At 46.5% G+C, this 17482-nt stretch overlaps 1 protein-coding gene across 3 annotated transcripts in view; it reads right to left on the reverse strand.

Moving 5' to 3' along the window:
- Positions 1–677: 677 nt before the first annotated feature.
- arvcfa (ARVCF delta catenin family member a) overlaps positions 678–17482 on the reverse strand; it is a 20285-nt gene continuing 3480 nt past the window's right edge. The window contains exons 2-18 of one of the 3 annotated variants that reach the window (XM_062478263.1): positions 13446–13622; positions 12361–12389; positions 11431–12090; positions 9630–10108; positions 8899–9082; positions 8513–8630; positions 8113–8287; positions 7630–7680; positions 7418–7489; positions 4804–4931; positions 4055–4205; positions 3380–3572; positions 2998–3109; positions 2380–2467; positions 2001–2077; positions 1585–1703; positions 678–1374 (exon numbers count right to left, since the gene is read on the reverse strand). In XM_062478263.1, the coding sequence (XP_062334247.1) occupies positions 1611–1703; positions 2001–2077; positions 2380–2467; positions 2998–3109; positions 3380–3572; positions 4055–4205; positions 4804–4931; positions 7418–7489; positions 7630–7680; positions 8113–8287; positions 8513–8630; positions 8899–9082; positions 9630–10108; positions 11431–12090; positions 12361–12389; positions 13446–13622 (2787 nt within the window). In that variant the 3' untranslated portion in view covers positions 678–1374; positions 1585–1610. The remainder of the gene's footprint in view (positions 1375–1584; positions 1704–2000; positions 2078–2379; positions 2468–2997; positions 3110–3379; positions 3573–4054; positions 4206–4803; positions 4932–7417; positions 7490–7629; positions 7681–8112; positions 8288–8512; positions 8631–8898; positions 9083–9629; positions 10109–11430; positions 12091–12360; positions 12390–13445; positions 13623–17482) is intronic. The other 2 variants (XM_062478264.1, XM_062478265.1) reach the window with 2 other exon arrangements.

Genomic DNA, 17482 nt, shown 5'->3' on the forward strand with positions numbered 1-17482 from the left:
GTCTCAAATTGTCTCCCCTCTTTTGGATTCTACTTGACAATACAGGGAAAAATAAACAGAAAAAACCTTAAGGAACGCAACTGCACTTTAAACTGATAGCTAATACTGTACGTTATCAAATGTGGTCTACTTTGTCAGATTAATTTGAGATTACAGAAACTCATTTACGATTGTCATTCAATTTCTAGACTAGAAAGTCTAATAGCTGTGGTGTAATTTACCTAGCTACAAATTGGTCTACTTACAGTACTGTAGGCTAATTAAAACTAGCTAACAGTGCTACAGTAGTACAGTACAATAGGCTAGCCCGTCTGAAGTAATGGCAAAGTTAGGTAAAGAACATGACCTCCCTACAGCTAGTTAACTCGCCAACCTTTTCCCTCTCAGTAGCTGAGAATCATTTAGCTTCATGTTTGCAAACAGAGAATGTAGCAAACCCTTAAACCAGCCCGAAGCTAAATATGTTACTGCCCAGATTACAGCAAGCGTGCATAAGAAACGTTCAATTCCTTTTGAAAAATGCACTTCTATTCGCACGAGAGTTCAAGCACTAATCTTATTAAACAGATGAAGTGGAGCTGTCCAGTGCTTAAATAACTTTCAAAAGTCCCTAAAAAACCCAAACCTTTTTATGGAAACAACTTTTTTTACAATAAAATACATACAAAATATAGAAATGATCGATTTTTATTTACTTCCATTCAACATTGCGATGCAAGAACAAACACTAAGCAAAAATCTTGAATTTCAGCTTCTGTTAAAATGACACTAGTATTTTGATGTTAAGGTATCCATTCCGTTTTCTGGGTACAAGGTAATAACATCCACAATTGCTAATAAATAACATGAGTATTACAATGAATATTACAATATAAATGCCTTCATTTAGAATATTAACAATCTTTTATTACACATTTACAATCCCATTTTAACTGGCCTTTCAATTAATAAATAAGGAAATTCTGCACAACTTGAGGAAAATGAACCAACAGTGTATATCACTAGAGTCAAAGGGTGGTCAGGAAATTCTAAAAAGTAGTCTCCACTGTAACTTCAAAGTAGTGTTGACGTGAGTTTGACTAATTCTAATCGCATAGATTCTGTAATGCATTTTGAATTCTGAATATTTCGCTGGATAATTCCTACTGGACTATTATACAACATGTGTAGAAAATGTAGTATTAATTCTCCTTGATAATGTTGATGACACTGACATGAAATATAGGACCAAATATACACACTATTTAGATCTGTTGAGGAATAGGCTTCTATTGCCTCGGATCTATCTTCTTCCTCCATGTAAAATGATCCACATCACCAATGGCTTCTACCAATGTCTGTCATCCTGTATATGCATCTGCAATATAATGTTTCCTGCAAAGAAAAGGAAAGATTTATTAGAAACAACCAAACATTCCGGTTCCCCCCCCCCCCCCATGTCAACAGTACATATTTACAAAGTTGTACAGCATATCCCACACCCAAGAAATGTTAACACATCTCATCTCAGCACATCTGGATCTAAAACCCCACCTAAAATACCCTCAGGTGGATGTACTGTCTCAGGTGAAACTGGGAGTGTACCTGCACCACAGTCCACCCAGCAGTTTTCACACCCAGGAGTCGAGAGGAGGGGGTTTGCGGTCCACGAGACCCACCGAGGGCCTCACAGCTCTGATAAAGTGCTTCCTCTCAGGAACCGTCTGACAGAACACAAATATAACGTTAGTTGTTGTTGTACAAATATAGTATCCGACCTATGATAACAAGTATGGTTGATAGCTTTTCCCCCAATTTAATAAACCTTGCATCTCCTCCAGAATAAAAAAAAGGGGATTTAATTTACTACCACATTAGTAAAACTGCTGTATGAAACTACATTTCATACATCTGCAGTATTAAAATAAATATATTTTTTTATTGAAAAACGAAATTGGGTACAAGATCAAGGCAACGTGATCAGTGAGAAGGTAGCCTCGTTCACAAGCAGAACTCCCTACCTGGAACGCCTCTCTCTCCATCACATGGCCAGGTCCCTCGGCCACCCTGTCAGCCTGCTCTGACACGGAGTATCCTTCTGTGGGTGGGAGGGCATTGTTCAGGATTCAGGTAAACATCATACAAAACACCCAGAGAAGAATACAACAACAACATATATAAAGGAGGTGGAGAGAACGAGAGAAAGGAGATCCAGAAAGAGAGAGAGAGAGAGAGAGAGAGAGAGAGAAAGAAGTCTCTCAACAATCACGTATTTAACCAGCTGTGTCTGTTCCACAGAATCACTCCTGGCTGGATGAATCTGATTTAGCAGCATCAGAGACCTTTGTAAAAGAACTACATAGGAAAACATCCACTTCAGCACAGCCATGTTTTGCTGACCTTGATTTTTTTCCATAAGAGGCAGGGTGATGTCATCGTAGCCCTGTTTTGTATTCTTGTTTTTTTTCGTCACTCCAGTTGTCGTTGGCTGAGTGATGAGGAAAAGGACAGCACATATAAACACGCATGCTATGCTGCTCCTAATCCTCTACCACACACAGAACACAAAACAAGGCGATGCACTTATGACACTGGACTGTGTAATCTTGCTGTGTAAGATGGTTTGTTGCAGTGTTGTTGCGATGTTATTATTGCACCAAGCCTGGTAAATTACAGATTCTAACCACTGAAACAGCTAGAACTTTGCACTTACGATTCCTGTATTTCACTGGAAGTCACTTCTATAAACTCTTTCTACGTATAAAGCATGAAAGGTGGGTTCAGTGGTGCAGTACAGCATTTGAGTACAGATCAAAATATCGCTTCGGATAAATGTCTGCTATACATTTATGGTAAGTATATTTAGATAAAAGCGCCCGCTAAATTGCTAAAAAACGGGGGTATATATTTAAAAAGTGCACCCAGTCTAACCCAGAAGTGTAATGTTGAAGACTACCTTCAGTCAGAAGTGAAATCATGAAGACTACCTTCAGTCAGAAGTGAAATAATGAAGACTACCTTGAAGTGGCTCTTGTTCCAGCCAGCTTTGAACAGATTGTTCCTCAGGTCCTTGTAGGCCCACACGGTCTGCAACACGTGAGATGCCACCTTCGTCTCACGCACTGATTGGCTGACAGACCGGCCACGCCCGAGGTCATGGGAGACAAGAGGAGCATGGTACTCACTTGACTTCTTTCCAAAATTACCACAACCTTCTTTCCTCAACCCTGCGCACGTGTAACCAAGGACAACTCATTGACTCCCGAAAAACTGTCAGAACCATGCTCTTCTGATCCTAGATCTTCTACTGTGCTTTCTAAATGCACTACTCGTACGCCTCTTTGGATAAAAGTCTCAGATACACGAATACAAATGCAATGCAAGTGTGCTCCAAGTGTACCTGGTCTTGTTGATGGCAATCAGTTTCTGGATGGCGTGTCCTTGAATGAGCCCTCGAGTGTTCTCAAGGCTGTCTGTGATGATCTCATGGATGGTATTCAAAATGGCCACCACAGTGTCCCCCTCCAGATTTTTGGCTGGCCTCTGCTGGCCACAGGGAAGGTTGCTAACCAGGTCCCTCATAGCATAGCCCCCTGGGAACAAACGAGAAAAGACACTGTCTGTGTACGAGGATCTGTGGTTTAAAATGTGCCTTGGTTAGCTAGCTACTGAAATTAAGAGGCTGTTGCTGCACTGTATTTAAGTAATTGACATGTTCTTGATGCACTGTATTTAAGGAATTGAGATGTTCTTGTTGCACTGTGGTATTCTTTTCACCGTGCCTGCTAGCTGAGATTATGTTACGGTGTGGCCGTTCCTTGGCTTGGACCACCAGAAAACTGTTCGAACTACGCACTTCTGATCCTTGATCTCCTGCTGTACTTGTTATGTTATTCCAGCTTGCTTTGCGTTGTCTTGTCCTAAGAATGTCAGTGCCCAGTCTGACTGTGTTGTTCTGTGCATCTGACAATAAAAGACTTCAACTTTCTATAGGCACTATTTGTGCGTTACGCTGAAAGCGTCTGCTGAAACGTTCGGATGGAAATGTTTGAACTCAGATTTTTCCACGTCTTACCTATGAGGTCTTTGTTGCGGCGATCGATGGCCAGGTTGCGGAGAGCTATGGCCACAGCACGGACTACCTTGTCAGCATCAGAACGCAGAAGTTCCACCAGGACTGGGAGTCCCTTCTCCTTCCTGACTGTGGCTCGGATGTAGCTCGACCACTGTGAGCACAGACAGAGAGACAGACAAAATACTAAGTACACACACACGCACACGCACAATGAACACTTTGCATACAGACACACACATACATAGTATACACCAGCCCTCTCTTCCCCAGACTCACACCACAAACACCACCAACAACCCCCCCCTCACCCTCTCCACACACTATTCCCCTCCACAGACACACACACACACACACACACACACACAAAGTCTCCCCCCCACCCTCTCCACACACCATTCCCCTCCACACACACACACACACACACCAAAGTCTCCCCCCCACCCTCTCCACACACCATTCCCCTCCACACACACACACACACACACACACCAAAGTCTCCCCCCACCCTCTCCACACACCATTCCCCTCCACACACACACACACACACACCAAAGTCTCCCCCCACCCTCTCCACACACCATTCCCCTCCACACACACACAACAAAGTCTCCCCCCCACCCTCTCCACACACTATTCCCCTCCACAGACACACACACACACACACACACACACACACCAAAGCCTCCCCCCCACTCCCTCCACACACACCACACTCCAACGATCCAGCCCCCCCAGAGCCCGGCACTCACGGCCCAGTGTCCCGCTGCGAGGTTCTGCAGCGCTCCGGCTGCCGCCTCCAGGGTGTTGTGGTTCTGACTGCGGGTGAGGAGGGACAGATACAGCCTAACCACCTCGGGCTGATACAGCAGATCCAGACCTTCACAGAGAGAGGGGGGAGAGGCAGAGAAAGAGAGGGCGAGAGAGCAAGGCACCAGGAGAGAGAGAGAGCCAGCAAGGCAGCAGGAGAGAGAGAGAGCGCAAGGCACCATGAGAGAGCGAGAGAGAGCGACAGAGAGAGACCCCTAATCATCAGAGCTCTCACTGAGGCATATTGAGGCTGACACCATCAGAAACAATACCCTCACAGCACCAGGCTCCAGATGGAGGGTGCATTACCAGCACTATTCGTTCAAACACTCTCTAAGGACGCACACATGAAAGATATCTCAGTCCAGACTTCCAAATGAAAACTGAATACAGAATATTCCAGCACTACTCCATCTTAAAGAGTACTGTAGACTTAATTATGTTGAGATTTAAAAGGGCAAAGACAGACGTCATCTATATTGGAAAACAATAGCCGTCTTGAAACATTAGTAGCCATGAAACAAAAATAATTAAGTAGGTTATGTTATCACACTTCGGTTATGGTTTAGCGCAGCCTAACAACTCGATGAAAATTACAACTTTACAAAAAACAGATGAGGCTTGTTCTGTTATGGTTGAAGGATTATCCACAGGGGAAGTTTGTTTCCAAAATCTTCTGTTTAGTGTCGGGACACTATGTGTGCATGCATTGCATCAACGTATTAAGTATGAATTATCAATAGAAAAGTGTCTGCCCGGAATGCAGAACAAGAGCTGGATTCAATTTGAAATGTCATTACCCACCGTTTTGATTAGTGGATAGTTTACACAGAACTCCCTCTCCTTCAATCTGTCATGACAAGGCTATCTAAGGATAATACTCTCCCAGTACAACACTTGTTTTATAAGAGTACCATCTAAGGACAATAATGTAAATCACAACACTATTGTATAAAAGGACAACACTATTGTATAAAATACAATACATTGTAAGGTTAATACTCCCTAACATTCCTTAAAGACACCCCTTTCTAAAGACAAAACGATGTGAAGGATAATCCTATCCAAAGACAACTCTTATAAACAACATCACTCTCCTACTCCAGTGGAGTAGACTGCTGCTTGAGGTTCCAGAACAGGAACCCAGACAGAATCCTCAGGTTGTCTGTTCAGAAGGTGTACGTGATCAGTCAGCCAAGTCCCAGGGCATCTCAGCTCCTGTCTAAACACTGAGCAGGTCTCCTTATCACCTTCACTGCAGCTTTCAGCAGGGGGAGGGATGGGCTCTTGTAGCTGGAGACACTACAGCTGGGGGGAGCCTGGGTCCAGGTCCACACACACACCTGCCCAGGTCCACACACCTGCCCAGGTCCACACACACACACCTGCCCAGGTCCACACACACACACCTGCCCAGGTTCACACACACCTGCCCAGGTCCACACACCTGCCCAGGTCCACACACACACACACCTGCCCAGGTTCACACACACCTGCCCAGGTTCACACACACCTGCCCAGGTTCACACACCTGCCCAGGTTCACACACCTGCCCAGGTTCACACACACCTGCCCAGGTTCACACACCTGCCCAGGTTCACACACCTGCCCAGGTCCACACACACACCTGCCCAGGTCCACACACACACCTGCCCAGGTTCACACACGTGCCCAGGTTCACACACCTGCCCAGGTTCACACACCTGCCCAGGTTCACACACCTGCCCAGGTTCACACACACACGCCTGCCCAGGTTCACACACACCTGCCCAGGTTCAGACACACACACACACACACCTGCCCAGGTTCAGACACACACACACACCTGCCCAGGTTCTCACACACAACATACACCTCTGCCCAGGTTCACACACCTCTGCCCAGGTTCTCACACACACACACACCTGCCCAGGTTCACATACAGACACCTATCCCAGGTCCAACAGCTTTCTGTGCAGAGTTTAAACAGGTGAGAAATACTGGCCTGTTTTCACTCAGTTATACAACTATCCTTCAGAGGTCTAATTGTAGGTCTGCTGTCCTGCATTTTAATGATGATAATGGAGACCATGTATTAAGCCGCAGGCATGAGCTACAAACACTGAATTTAAATGTCTATCTGGGAACACAATGGACATGTCTAATGAGCATGTAATATGATACTGAATGTAGCATAATAGCAGTGCATCTTTATTCCCAGAACCAGACGTCAACTCAGGCAGACACAAAGGCATGGACCCACACTTTATGATGGATTGGCCCTCACGCAAAATGCATGGTTTCCACGACAACCGTTTGACCTAATGTGTGAGTGCTTCTTTGCCTCTGGTGCACCTGCTGCGGTATAATTCACATCCCATAATGAACATCCTAAAAACGGTCAGTGGATCAAAAGTAAGTCTTCACTAGCCAAACTGTGAAGCCCCACAACTTTAGCCTTTCACAACACAAAACGTGAATGATCATGATCCGTTATTATTTGTCAGTTTTATTGGTATCCAACCATGTTTGATTGGTGAAATGTCACCTGTCATACATCCCAGTAGTGTTTCATACCTTTCATTGGTTCTCTGCGTTTTGGCAAATCCAGCGTTTCATACTTCTTGTCTAGAAGCCCATTTCTCCAACCTACAAAACACACAAGTGCACACACGCACACGCACACACACTTCCACATTTGGAAACACCACGCTCCTACACACAATGTGACCTCCATTGAAAACCTCCACAAAAGGAAGCACACATAGAGAAGAAGCTGTTAGACTCACCTTGGTTGAACCACTCCTCTGACAGGCAGCAGAGGAAACGGAAAGAAAGTTCTAGAAAAGCGTTGTGACTCATGATAGGGTACAAAACAGCACAGTATGGAACAGTGAGAGGCTTTTCAAGGTCTGTCTCTTGCGCCAACTAGATGGGTCTAACCTGACTAATTTGTTACACATATCCATCTGGGAAGTTGTCCTTGGAAACTTTGGAAAAGGGCAGGCATTTAAAAAAAAATACTTGACAGGTGATTGGATTAACCATCTGTCTATCATTGTCCATCACAGGCCAACTTCAACACCTGTAGCTGTCAGTATTTCCTCATAGGATGCTGATTGGTCCAAACCAATGTGGTATGGGCACAAATGGATAAAGCTTGGAAGATGGATTCTTGAGTGGTCATGATTTCGCAAATCCAGCTTCTCTCGCACAGTTAGCTCTAACCCACTTGGTATTTCTCCTGTTCATTTGCTACATCGACAACAAACCTTTTGCCCTCTTTCCTCCGAAACAGTCAGCCTCTGTCGTCTTCTTCTTCTGCTGCTGTCCTCCAGATCGGGGGACGTAATTGGCCGGGGGCTCTTGAAAGCGCTCCGCCCCCGGGACCTCTTTGTGGACGTGGTAGGAGAGGTTCCTTAAGATGCAGACACAGTTCTCTACAGACTGGGAAGGTAAGAATAGAAAAAACACAAAAGTAAGAATACCTACAAAAAGTATAAAACCACAACATCTCATAAAGCACAGTAAAAAGAGGGTGAACCCACCCTTTCTAAATCCCTTTGTTGACCTTGTGGTCCGAGACACTTCCAGTCTGCGCTTATCTGCACTTCTGCTGCAGTTTCTATTAATCTGAATTGGAATTCCTATCAGGTGGTCGTGGGTCTCTACCTTATTATCTGTGTCCTTGGTGGCCACTGCTGATTGTAGAGCGTGGAGCAAAGCATCCACCAGCCCCTCACACTCTCTCAGTCTCTGACGAGCCTCTGCCCCATCTGAGCTCACATTCCTGGGGACAAAACCACAACAAAAGATCCTGTCGATAACTAGTCAGCGATGCTGTGGAGTATGGGGGTACAGGTATAGTTCAGTGATGGAGCATTGGACTACACATCGCAGTATACCAGGTTCAAATCCCCCCCCCCTCCCTGTCCTGCATTTGGAGAAGTGTCTGCGAAATGAACACTATTACATTTGAGGTCATTCACGTTTTCTATTCAGTTGGTTTGGTTTCCGTGAACTGATCTTGGCTTCCCTGACCCGGTCGGTGTGTGTACCTCAGACATCCGGAGGTGTTCTTGAAGACGGTCGTCCACTCCGTCTCCCGGGGCCTGGAATGTTCTGTGGGGTCTCTCCTCCAACCAGAATGCGGGATGATGACCTCATCAGTCAGGGTCTGGAGACCGTGGTTGATGACCATCATCTTCAAGGGCTCGTGGGATGAGAGGTTCCAGAGGGTTCCTTTTGTAACAAGAACACGGAGGAGGAGGAGGGTGAGTCTTGAGAGGTGGGTTGGAGAACGTCAGGTTGCATAAACTTTTGTTTACTTAAATTGTCGTACTGAGGGGGATTTTAACCTATGACCCCTTGATCAGCAATCACATGCTTCAACCACCGAGCCATTTCCTCTACCCATTGGAATGATTCTAGGCAGCACTGGAAGCATCTACCCTGATATGGGGTATAGATCAGTGGTTAGAGCCGTGGTTCACAATCCTGGTCTTCGTGCTCCCCTGCCCTGCATGTTCTAGATGTTTCCCTGCTCCAACACACCTGATTCAAATGAATTGGTCGTTATCAGATTTCTGCTGAGCTTGATAATGATCCATTTATTAGAATCAGGTGTGTTGGAGTAGGGAAAAAACACGCATGGAAGGGGAGCACGAGGACCAGCATTGAGAACCACTGGGCACACAGAGCATTTGACCGCAAGTCGAGGTTTGATTCCCTCCCTGAACGAACACATTCCAACTGAGCTCCCCTCAGGACTTCTTCTGCGTCTTTGTACCTGTGACAAGCTCTCTGACCTCCATGTTACTAGACTTCCGCAGCAGCCGGACCAAGGCAGGGAGGCCGTCGCAGTGCTGGATGGCCACCTTGTTGTCGTGGTCCTTCCCGTAGGAGATGTTCCTCAGGGCACCGCAGGCCTTGCGGTGGACCTCGGCCTTGGGGTGATCCAGCAGGTCCACCAGAACAGGAAGCCCCTTCAGGTGACGCACGTCCTGCTTGATGCGGTCGTTCTCGTAGCACAGGTGCTGCAGGTAGGCGGCTGCGTTGGACTTGACCGGGTCCATGGGGTGGCTGAGCATGGTGATGACCTCGCGCAGGTTGGGGTCCCTCCAGCGGGGGTCCCTGCGGATGCCGTCCAGGCTGACCATGCTGCTTCGCTTGTGGGGGAACTGGAGGGTCTGGGCCCTGGACATGGTGTGGAAAAAGGAGCCTGGGTCTACGTCCACCTGGGGGATGATGCCGTCTTCGTAGCCCCCTCTGAGAAGAACAAAATAGACAACATAAGAACATGCTACAGAGAAGTGGGAGGTAGAAAGAAAGAGAGGTGGGGGGAGAGAAGAAGGAAACAGCTATGATATTTTATGTCACTTCATCAGTTTTGATAAGGTATTTTGGAAACGGTAGGCTACTTTCATGTTCAGGATATTTTAACCTGTCAGTCTGAGAAAGACGAAAGGGCAGATTGAGTGTCCAGTACGCTGTTTCAACAGATCCGTCTTCCGTCTACGAGCAGATGGGAAGCGATGCTGTCAGTCACCAACAGTAACACCTCCGTATTTATCGACGGAGCAGCAGGCTGATTGATACCACCTGCTCCTAAACGGCTGCCCATCTGTCTGTCGTGCGTTCCTCACTGACGCCCCTGGCGCTGGTCTGGATGGAGGACCCGACCGGAGAAGTTGACACTCGGTTCTGAAAGCTCCGCGCCGATGTGCCAATATGGCTGACTCCATATGTGCACTATATGTACGGCTCTTTCGATAAACACGTCTGCTGGATAGATAAACTGTAATGTAATGTAATGTAGCTAGACTCTCTTTCCTCCACTAACTGTATTTACCGTAGGCCTGTCTAACGACGTGTTCATACAGTGTGACGAAGAAGACACTTGTTTCGGTAGGTTGGAAGCCAATAGAAGAGACACATGTCACGTGCTGTCAACTATAACAGTATTTCTGCAGAATCGAACATCTGTGTCGAGAACGGGAATATTTCCTTGGTTTACACCGATCAAAAATGGATCTTCGTTCTTCCAAATAAAGGACAACCTACATAGGAAATATATAGTCTAGAAGTAACGCATTAGCTTTTGGAAAGCTCATGAGCCGTGATATTGGTCTGTGTGGGCTGCAGCGCTGTGTTCTTAGCATGACTGAAACATGGATAGAGATCAATAGAAGCTCTCAGCCAGTCTGCTATAGATAAATGCCTTGTTGTTTTAGTTCGCTCCAATAAGATGAAACCTTGGAGGTACAAACACTATGGAGGTACAAACACCATGGAGACAAATACCAAAGGCATCAAGACAGATCACAACATCGCCCATCACCCTCTTAAAAATTATAGAAACTCAACATTGTTTCACTGAGTCAATAACATTGTATGAATGCCCATACCAATGCACAGTCATGTTTGTGTAGGATTTCATTTGGAACTGTACTTTACTGTACTGTAGTTTATAACTCTTCATTCAGTATACTGTATGACGTACATTGTTGTAAATAAAAAATATGTTCTTAACTGACTTGCCTGATATAGGCTAGTGAAATTAAACAAGAAATAGAAACTTTGCGCCTGACCTGGTTCTGGAGGGCTCCCTGAGAAGCTCCATGGTGGTAATGGGTCTGAACTGGTGGACTCCCCCCAGGGTTGGGTAGCTGCTGGCCGGGTACTCAGCCTTCACCTCCTGGGTCTCTCCTGGTCCTTCCCTGGGTCTCTCCTGGCCCCCAGGCCCGTAGTTATCCCTGGGGAGAGGCAGGGTGTAGTGGCCCCCTGGAGGGTAGTTCCTGGGAGGCCAATAGCTGTGGTGGACCCCCCTAGACAGGCTCCCGTACCCGACACACAGGTTGCCCCCGTGACCTCCGTAGGAGCCAGGGAGGTTGAGGAGGCCGAGCCCATCAGGAGTGTCTGGAGGAGGGTCGGTGGGGCGAGGGGCTGGGGGGGTGAAGATGGTCGAGGCTGGGGCAGTGAGGTTGGCGTTTGTGGGGTCGTCACCGGTGGTGACGATGGAGGGTATGGTGTTGGTGGTGATGTTAAAGATGGCGTTGACGTTGGAGGGGGTGGTGGTGATAGTGTTGGTAGGGGTGGTGGTGTTGGCGAGGCTGGTCGTGGGGATCAGGGTGGCGCTGGGGATCATGGACTCATTCGACGGTGGGTCTTTGGTGGCGCCGGTGTCCTCCTCGGGGGGCTGGTCAGGGGGGACGGCATCCTCCATGTCTGGTGGGAGCAGGGGGACGCAGGTGTCTGGTGGGAGCAGGGGGACGCAGGTGTCTGGTGGGAGCAGGGGGACGCAGGTGTCTGGTGGGAGCAGGGGGACGCAGGTGTCTGGTGGGAGCAGGGGGACGCAGGTGTCTGGTGGGAGCAGGGGGACGCAGGTGTCTGGTGGGAGCAGGGGGACGCAGGTGTCTGGTGGGAGCAGGGGGACGCAGGTGTCTGGTGGGAGCAGGGGGACGCAGGTGTCTGGTGGGAGCAGGGGGACGCAGGTGTCTGGTGGGAGCAGGGGGACGCAGGTGTCTGGGGTCTGGGCATGCTTGGCTTCCTGAGAAGAACAAGGCCTCACAGTGATCTCAACACCAGCCTGACACGTTACCGCACGCTCAAAACACAACAGCCAATTCTTCAAAACAGAGCTGTCTTTTTTTAAGAGACATGTTTGTGGGCATTTCATATGCTTTATTAGACCATTTTAATTGAAGTGTGACAGGAAAGGCCGGTAGAGCGACAATTGTACAGAGGTATGCGTGGTACCGATGGTACCACGCATACCTCTGTGGTACACGCACTTCTCCCCAAAACAGAGCTGTTTCACTGCAGTCCTCGAAATACAAACTGAAGTTAAAAGTCCGTTGCAGACCAGCCATCATTGCCAACACTGCAGGTGTAGCCGTTTGCTCTTTTTCAACTTGGAGAGTGAGAGAGCTATGAGGCACGATTATATAAATATTTAATCATTAAATCTACACAAACAACACAGGTTGTCTCCCGGGACTAACCGATCAGAACGCCTGCTTCCAGAAGATTCCTGGCATTCTGCCGTACCAGTAAATGCTTGATCATACCTAGTTGCCAGCGAATACATTTAGATTGGATTGTGATGAAACAACCTGAGATCCATCTATTGTTGACTGATGTGGTAAATTGTTGGAAATTCAGTCGTCCGTTGGGGAAAAGGGATGTGTCCTGAGCTCCTCACCTCGTTATTATTTTATGCTGCATTAAAACATTATAGACATTAGAATTATTTCTTTATTGCCGTTCTTTCTTAATAACTCTGGAGCAGATTCAGCTAATTAAATGTTGCAAAAGCGTTTCTGGCATCCGATAGCGTGCAGTTGATTCAGATGAAAAACAGACGTCTTTAACTGAACGTTAGATGTGTATTGTGACGAAGGCTAATTAACGTAATGGATGTCTCAGATATAAGTGCAAGTCTTGAGAAGAGTTAAATGAAAAAACATTAAATGGAAATACAGTATCTCCCTCTACCATTGTGAACCGTCAATGCCAAAGATGTTCAACTATGGAGTAGAATACTAAACGTCTTGTTGCATTTGTGTCACATGCTGTATGCTGCGCATGATGTCAAGGTGCTGACCTCGGTGTCTGTTTGCAGCGGCGTGTCGGTCTCTGTGGAGCTGTCATTGGTGGAGGTGACAGCGGAGGCGTTGGAAGTGGGCGTGTCCAGGTCATCGTTGGTGGCTGCTGGCTCCCCTGGCGGCTCTTTGGGCTCCTGGCTCAAAGCCAGAGCAGAAGGACCCTCCGAGCTTTGTTCCTGCATCACACACACACACACACACACAAGATAACACACACAACGTAACACACACACCAAATAACACACACAACGTAACACACACACAAGATAACACACACAAGATAACACACACAACGTAACACACACACAAAATAACACACCCAACGTAACACACACACAAGATAACACACACAACGTAACACGCACACAAAATAACACACACAACGTAACACACACACAAGATAACACACACAATATAACACACACAACGTAACACACACACAAAAGATAACACACACAACGTAACAAACACACACACACAAGATAACACACAACGTAACACACACACACACACAAGATAAAACACACACGCACACAAGATAACACACACAACGTAACACACACAAGATAACACACACAAGATAACACACACAACGTAACACACACACAAAAGATAACACACACAACGTAACACACACACACAAGATAACACACACAACGTAACACACACACAAAATAACACACACAACGTAACACACACACAAGATAACACACACAAGATAACACACACAACATAACACACACACAAGATAACACACACAATATAACACACACAACGTAACACACACACAAAAGATAACACACACAACGTAACAAACACACACACACAAGATAACACACAACGTAACGCACACACACACACAAGATAACACACACACACACACACAACGTAACACACACACAAAATAACACACACAACGTAACACATACACAAAAGATAACACACACAACGTAACACACACACACACAAGATAACACACAACGTAACACACACACACAAGATGACACACAACGTAACACACACAAGATAACACACACAACGTAACACACACACAAGATAACACACACAATATAACACACACAACGTAACACACACACAAAAGATAACACACACAACGTAACAAACACACACACACAAGATAACACACAACGTAACACACACACACACAAGATAACACACACACACACAACGTAACACACACACAAAATAACACACACAACGTAACACACACACAAAAGATAACACACACAACGTAACACACACACACACACACAAGATAACACACAACGTAACACGCACACACACAAGATGACACACAACGTAACACACACACACACAAGATAACACACACAACGTAACACACACACATAGGAAATCCATAGGTTCCCCAGCACCTTCATCTCCCATGCTGTCCCCTTCCCCCGATTTCTCCTGACTAATGTAGTCAAATTAGTAGAGATGACACAAGGACACACAGAGAGATAAGAGAGACACAAATAAACAGAGAGACATAAACACAGAGAGAGAGTGAAAGACAGAGAGACTCGCACAAACAGCGAGAGAGAGAGAGAGAGAGAGAGAGAGAGAGAGAGAGAGAGAGAGAGAGAGAGAGAGAGAGAGAGAGAGAGAGAGAGAGAGAGAGAGAGTGAGTGAGAGTGAGAGGGAAAAACAGAGAGACCCACACAAACAGAGAGACAGAAAGTGAAAGACAGAGAGAGAGAGAGAGAGAGAGAGAGAGAGAGAGAGATGAGAGAGAGAGAGAGAGAGAGAGAGAGAGAGAGAGAGAGAGAGAGAGAGAGAGAGAGAGAGAGAGAGAGAGAGAGAGAGAGAGAGAGAGAGAAAGTGAAAGACAGAGAGAGAGAGGAGAGACAGACAGAGAGGGAGAGACATAAACACAGAGAGAGAGAGTGAAAGACAGAGAGACTCGCACAAACAGAGAGAGAGAGACAGCGAGAGACACATAAACAGCGAGGAGAGAGAGATAGAGAGAGAGAGAGAGAGAGAGAGAGAGAGAGAGAGAGAGAGAGAGAGTGAAAAACAGAGAGACCCACACAAACAGAGAGACAGAAAGTGAAAGACAGAGAGAGAGAGAGAGAGAGGACACAGACAGAGAGGGAGAGAGAGAGAGAGAGAGACACAGACAGAGAGGGAGAGAGAGAGAGAGAGAGAGAGAGAGAGAGAGACGAACAGACAGAGAGGGAGAGAGAGAGAGAGAGAGAGACACAGACAGAGAGGGAGAGAGAGGAGAGTGAGAGAGAGAGAGAGCGAGAGAGAGAGAGAGAGAGAGAGAGAGAGAGAGAGAGAGAGAGAGAGAGAGAGAGAGAGAGACACAGACAGAGAGGGAGCAGTGCATCAACGTAAAAAGTGTTACCTAAGTGTGAGGATCGTTGTCTGTGCTCTCTCTCTCTCTCTCTTTCTAAAGGTCCACCTGCCCCTGCAGAACAACCTGCTGCTGTTCTGCTGACCTTTCATAACCCACCGCTAACAAATCTTCATATTTAAGCCTGTCAAGCTGCACCCTGCAAGGCAGAAAGCCAGGTTTGCGTTTAGCACACCAACAAGACGGACTTGTCTGACTAGGTCAAGTATTGTGATTACTCTTAAGTTGGTCACAATTAGTTTTTCATGCGAGCAACGGGAAATAGCTTGGAGGGATTTTCTCACATGTAACATTGTCTGGTCTTTAATCAACACTGTCCAGCTGCTAGCCTGAGACACATGGAGGTCATTTACGTAGTGATTTATGTATATAGACTTAAAAAGAAACAAACAAAAAAAATTCTCCCTCTCAGAGGAATATTCTTCACAACCTCTCTCCAAAGGACCATTAATTATTCAGCAGCAACTTCACAAACGTCTGAGAAGCGAGAACACTAGACTCAAGTCTGCACCGACGGTGAACATGATTTATTTAGACTTGTTTTTGTAAACTTCATGTAGTTTTTTGAGATCAATGTGATCTTGTGGATGTTGTTGTTACATGGGGATCTGTGTGTGCATGTGGTGTGTGCGTGTGGTGTGTGTGTGTGTGTGTGTCAAGGGGTGCCATGGTAATCACAACAGGGAAGCATCTTCAGTTCTTCCTCTTCTGATCTTCTTCAAATTACACCATTGCCTTCTCCACAGACGTGCGGGGAGAATTAATGTGTAAATTACAGCTAAACAATACCAGTGCGTCATTGGGCTATTATTATTACCTGAGCTCCATTCAAACCGCAACTCATTTCATCCAATCATCCTCATCGTTATTAAAGCAGCCTTACGAGGGCTCTCTCCGTCCTCATCACCGCACATGAAAGAATCATCACGCGAACATGCGAACATGCGGACGAGGGAAGATTGTTTTTCAGCCTTCTTACGTCCTCGAAGAGTTGGGGAGTAAAAGACCGATGTTGTGATTGGCGGGTTCTAATTACCCCGGTCCTGCGTTCTGAAATACGACAGCCCTCATCTCCATACCAATGGGATGGTCGGGAAGAGAGGGAGAGATGAAGAGTGGGAGAGAGATGGAGATGGACTAATGGAGAGGGAGAGAGATGGAGATGTGGCGAGATGAAAGAGTCTACGGTGGTCACACTGGAGACCATGGTGGTGAAAGACCTGTCCCCTTCTGTCTGTCTGCCTGCCTGCCTGCATCCATCCATTCATCTATCTGTCTATTTTGCCTAACAATCCATCCCTCTATTTGTCAATTATGTCCATCTGTACATCTATTATTGTATCTTGTGCCTATCTATCCACAGCATCTATCTACGTATTGTCATACGCTAGCGTCGCTTGGGATAAAAGCATCTGCTAAATGAATCAAATGAAATGTATCTATCTCTTCTAAGGAGTGATAAATCACTGTCTGACCAGTTCTAGGGATGCTACTGGTATCCACAAAGTAGGGGCTTGATGAGGCTGAAGAGGCCTGGACAGAGAGCTGGAACACGGAGGCCAGTCAGTGCTGGCCGAGTCTGGACCAAACCAGCACCAGGACGAAGCCGGACAACACAGTGACCCACGGCCCACTTACATACCCGTCCTCCTCACG

Source organism: Osmerus eperlanus, chromosome 14, assembly GCF_963692335.1.
Source record: "Osmerus eperlanus chromosome 14, fOsmEpe2.1, whole genome shotgun sequence".
In the NCBI taxonomy this organism is placed as follows: domain Eukaryota; kingdom Metazoa; phylum Chordata; class Actinopteri; order Osmeriformes; family Osmeridae; genus Osmerus; species Osmerus eperlanus.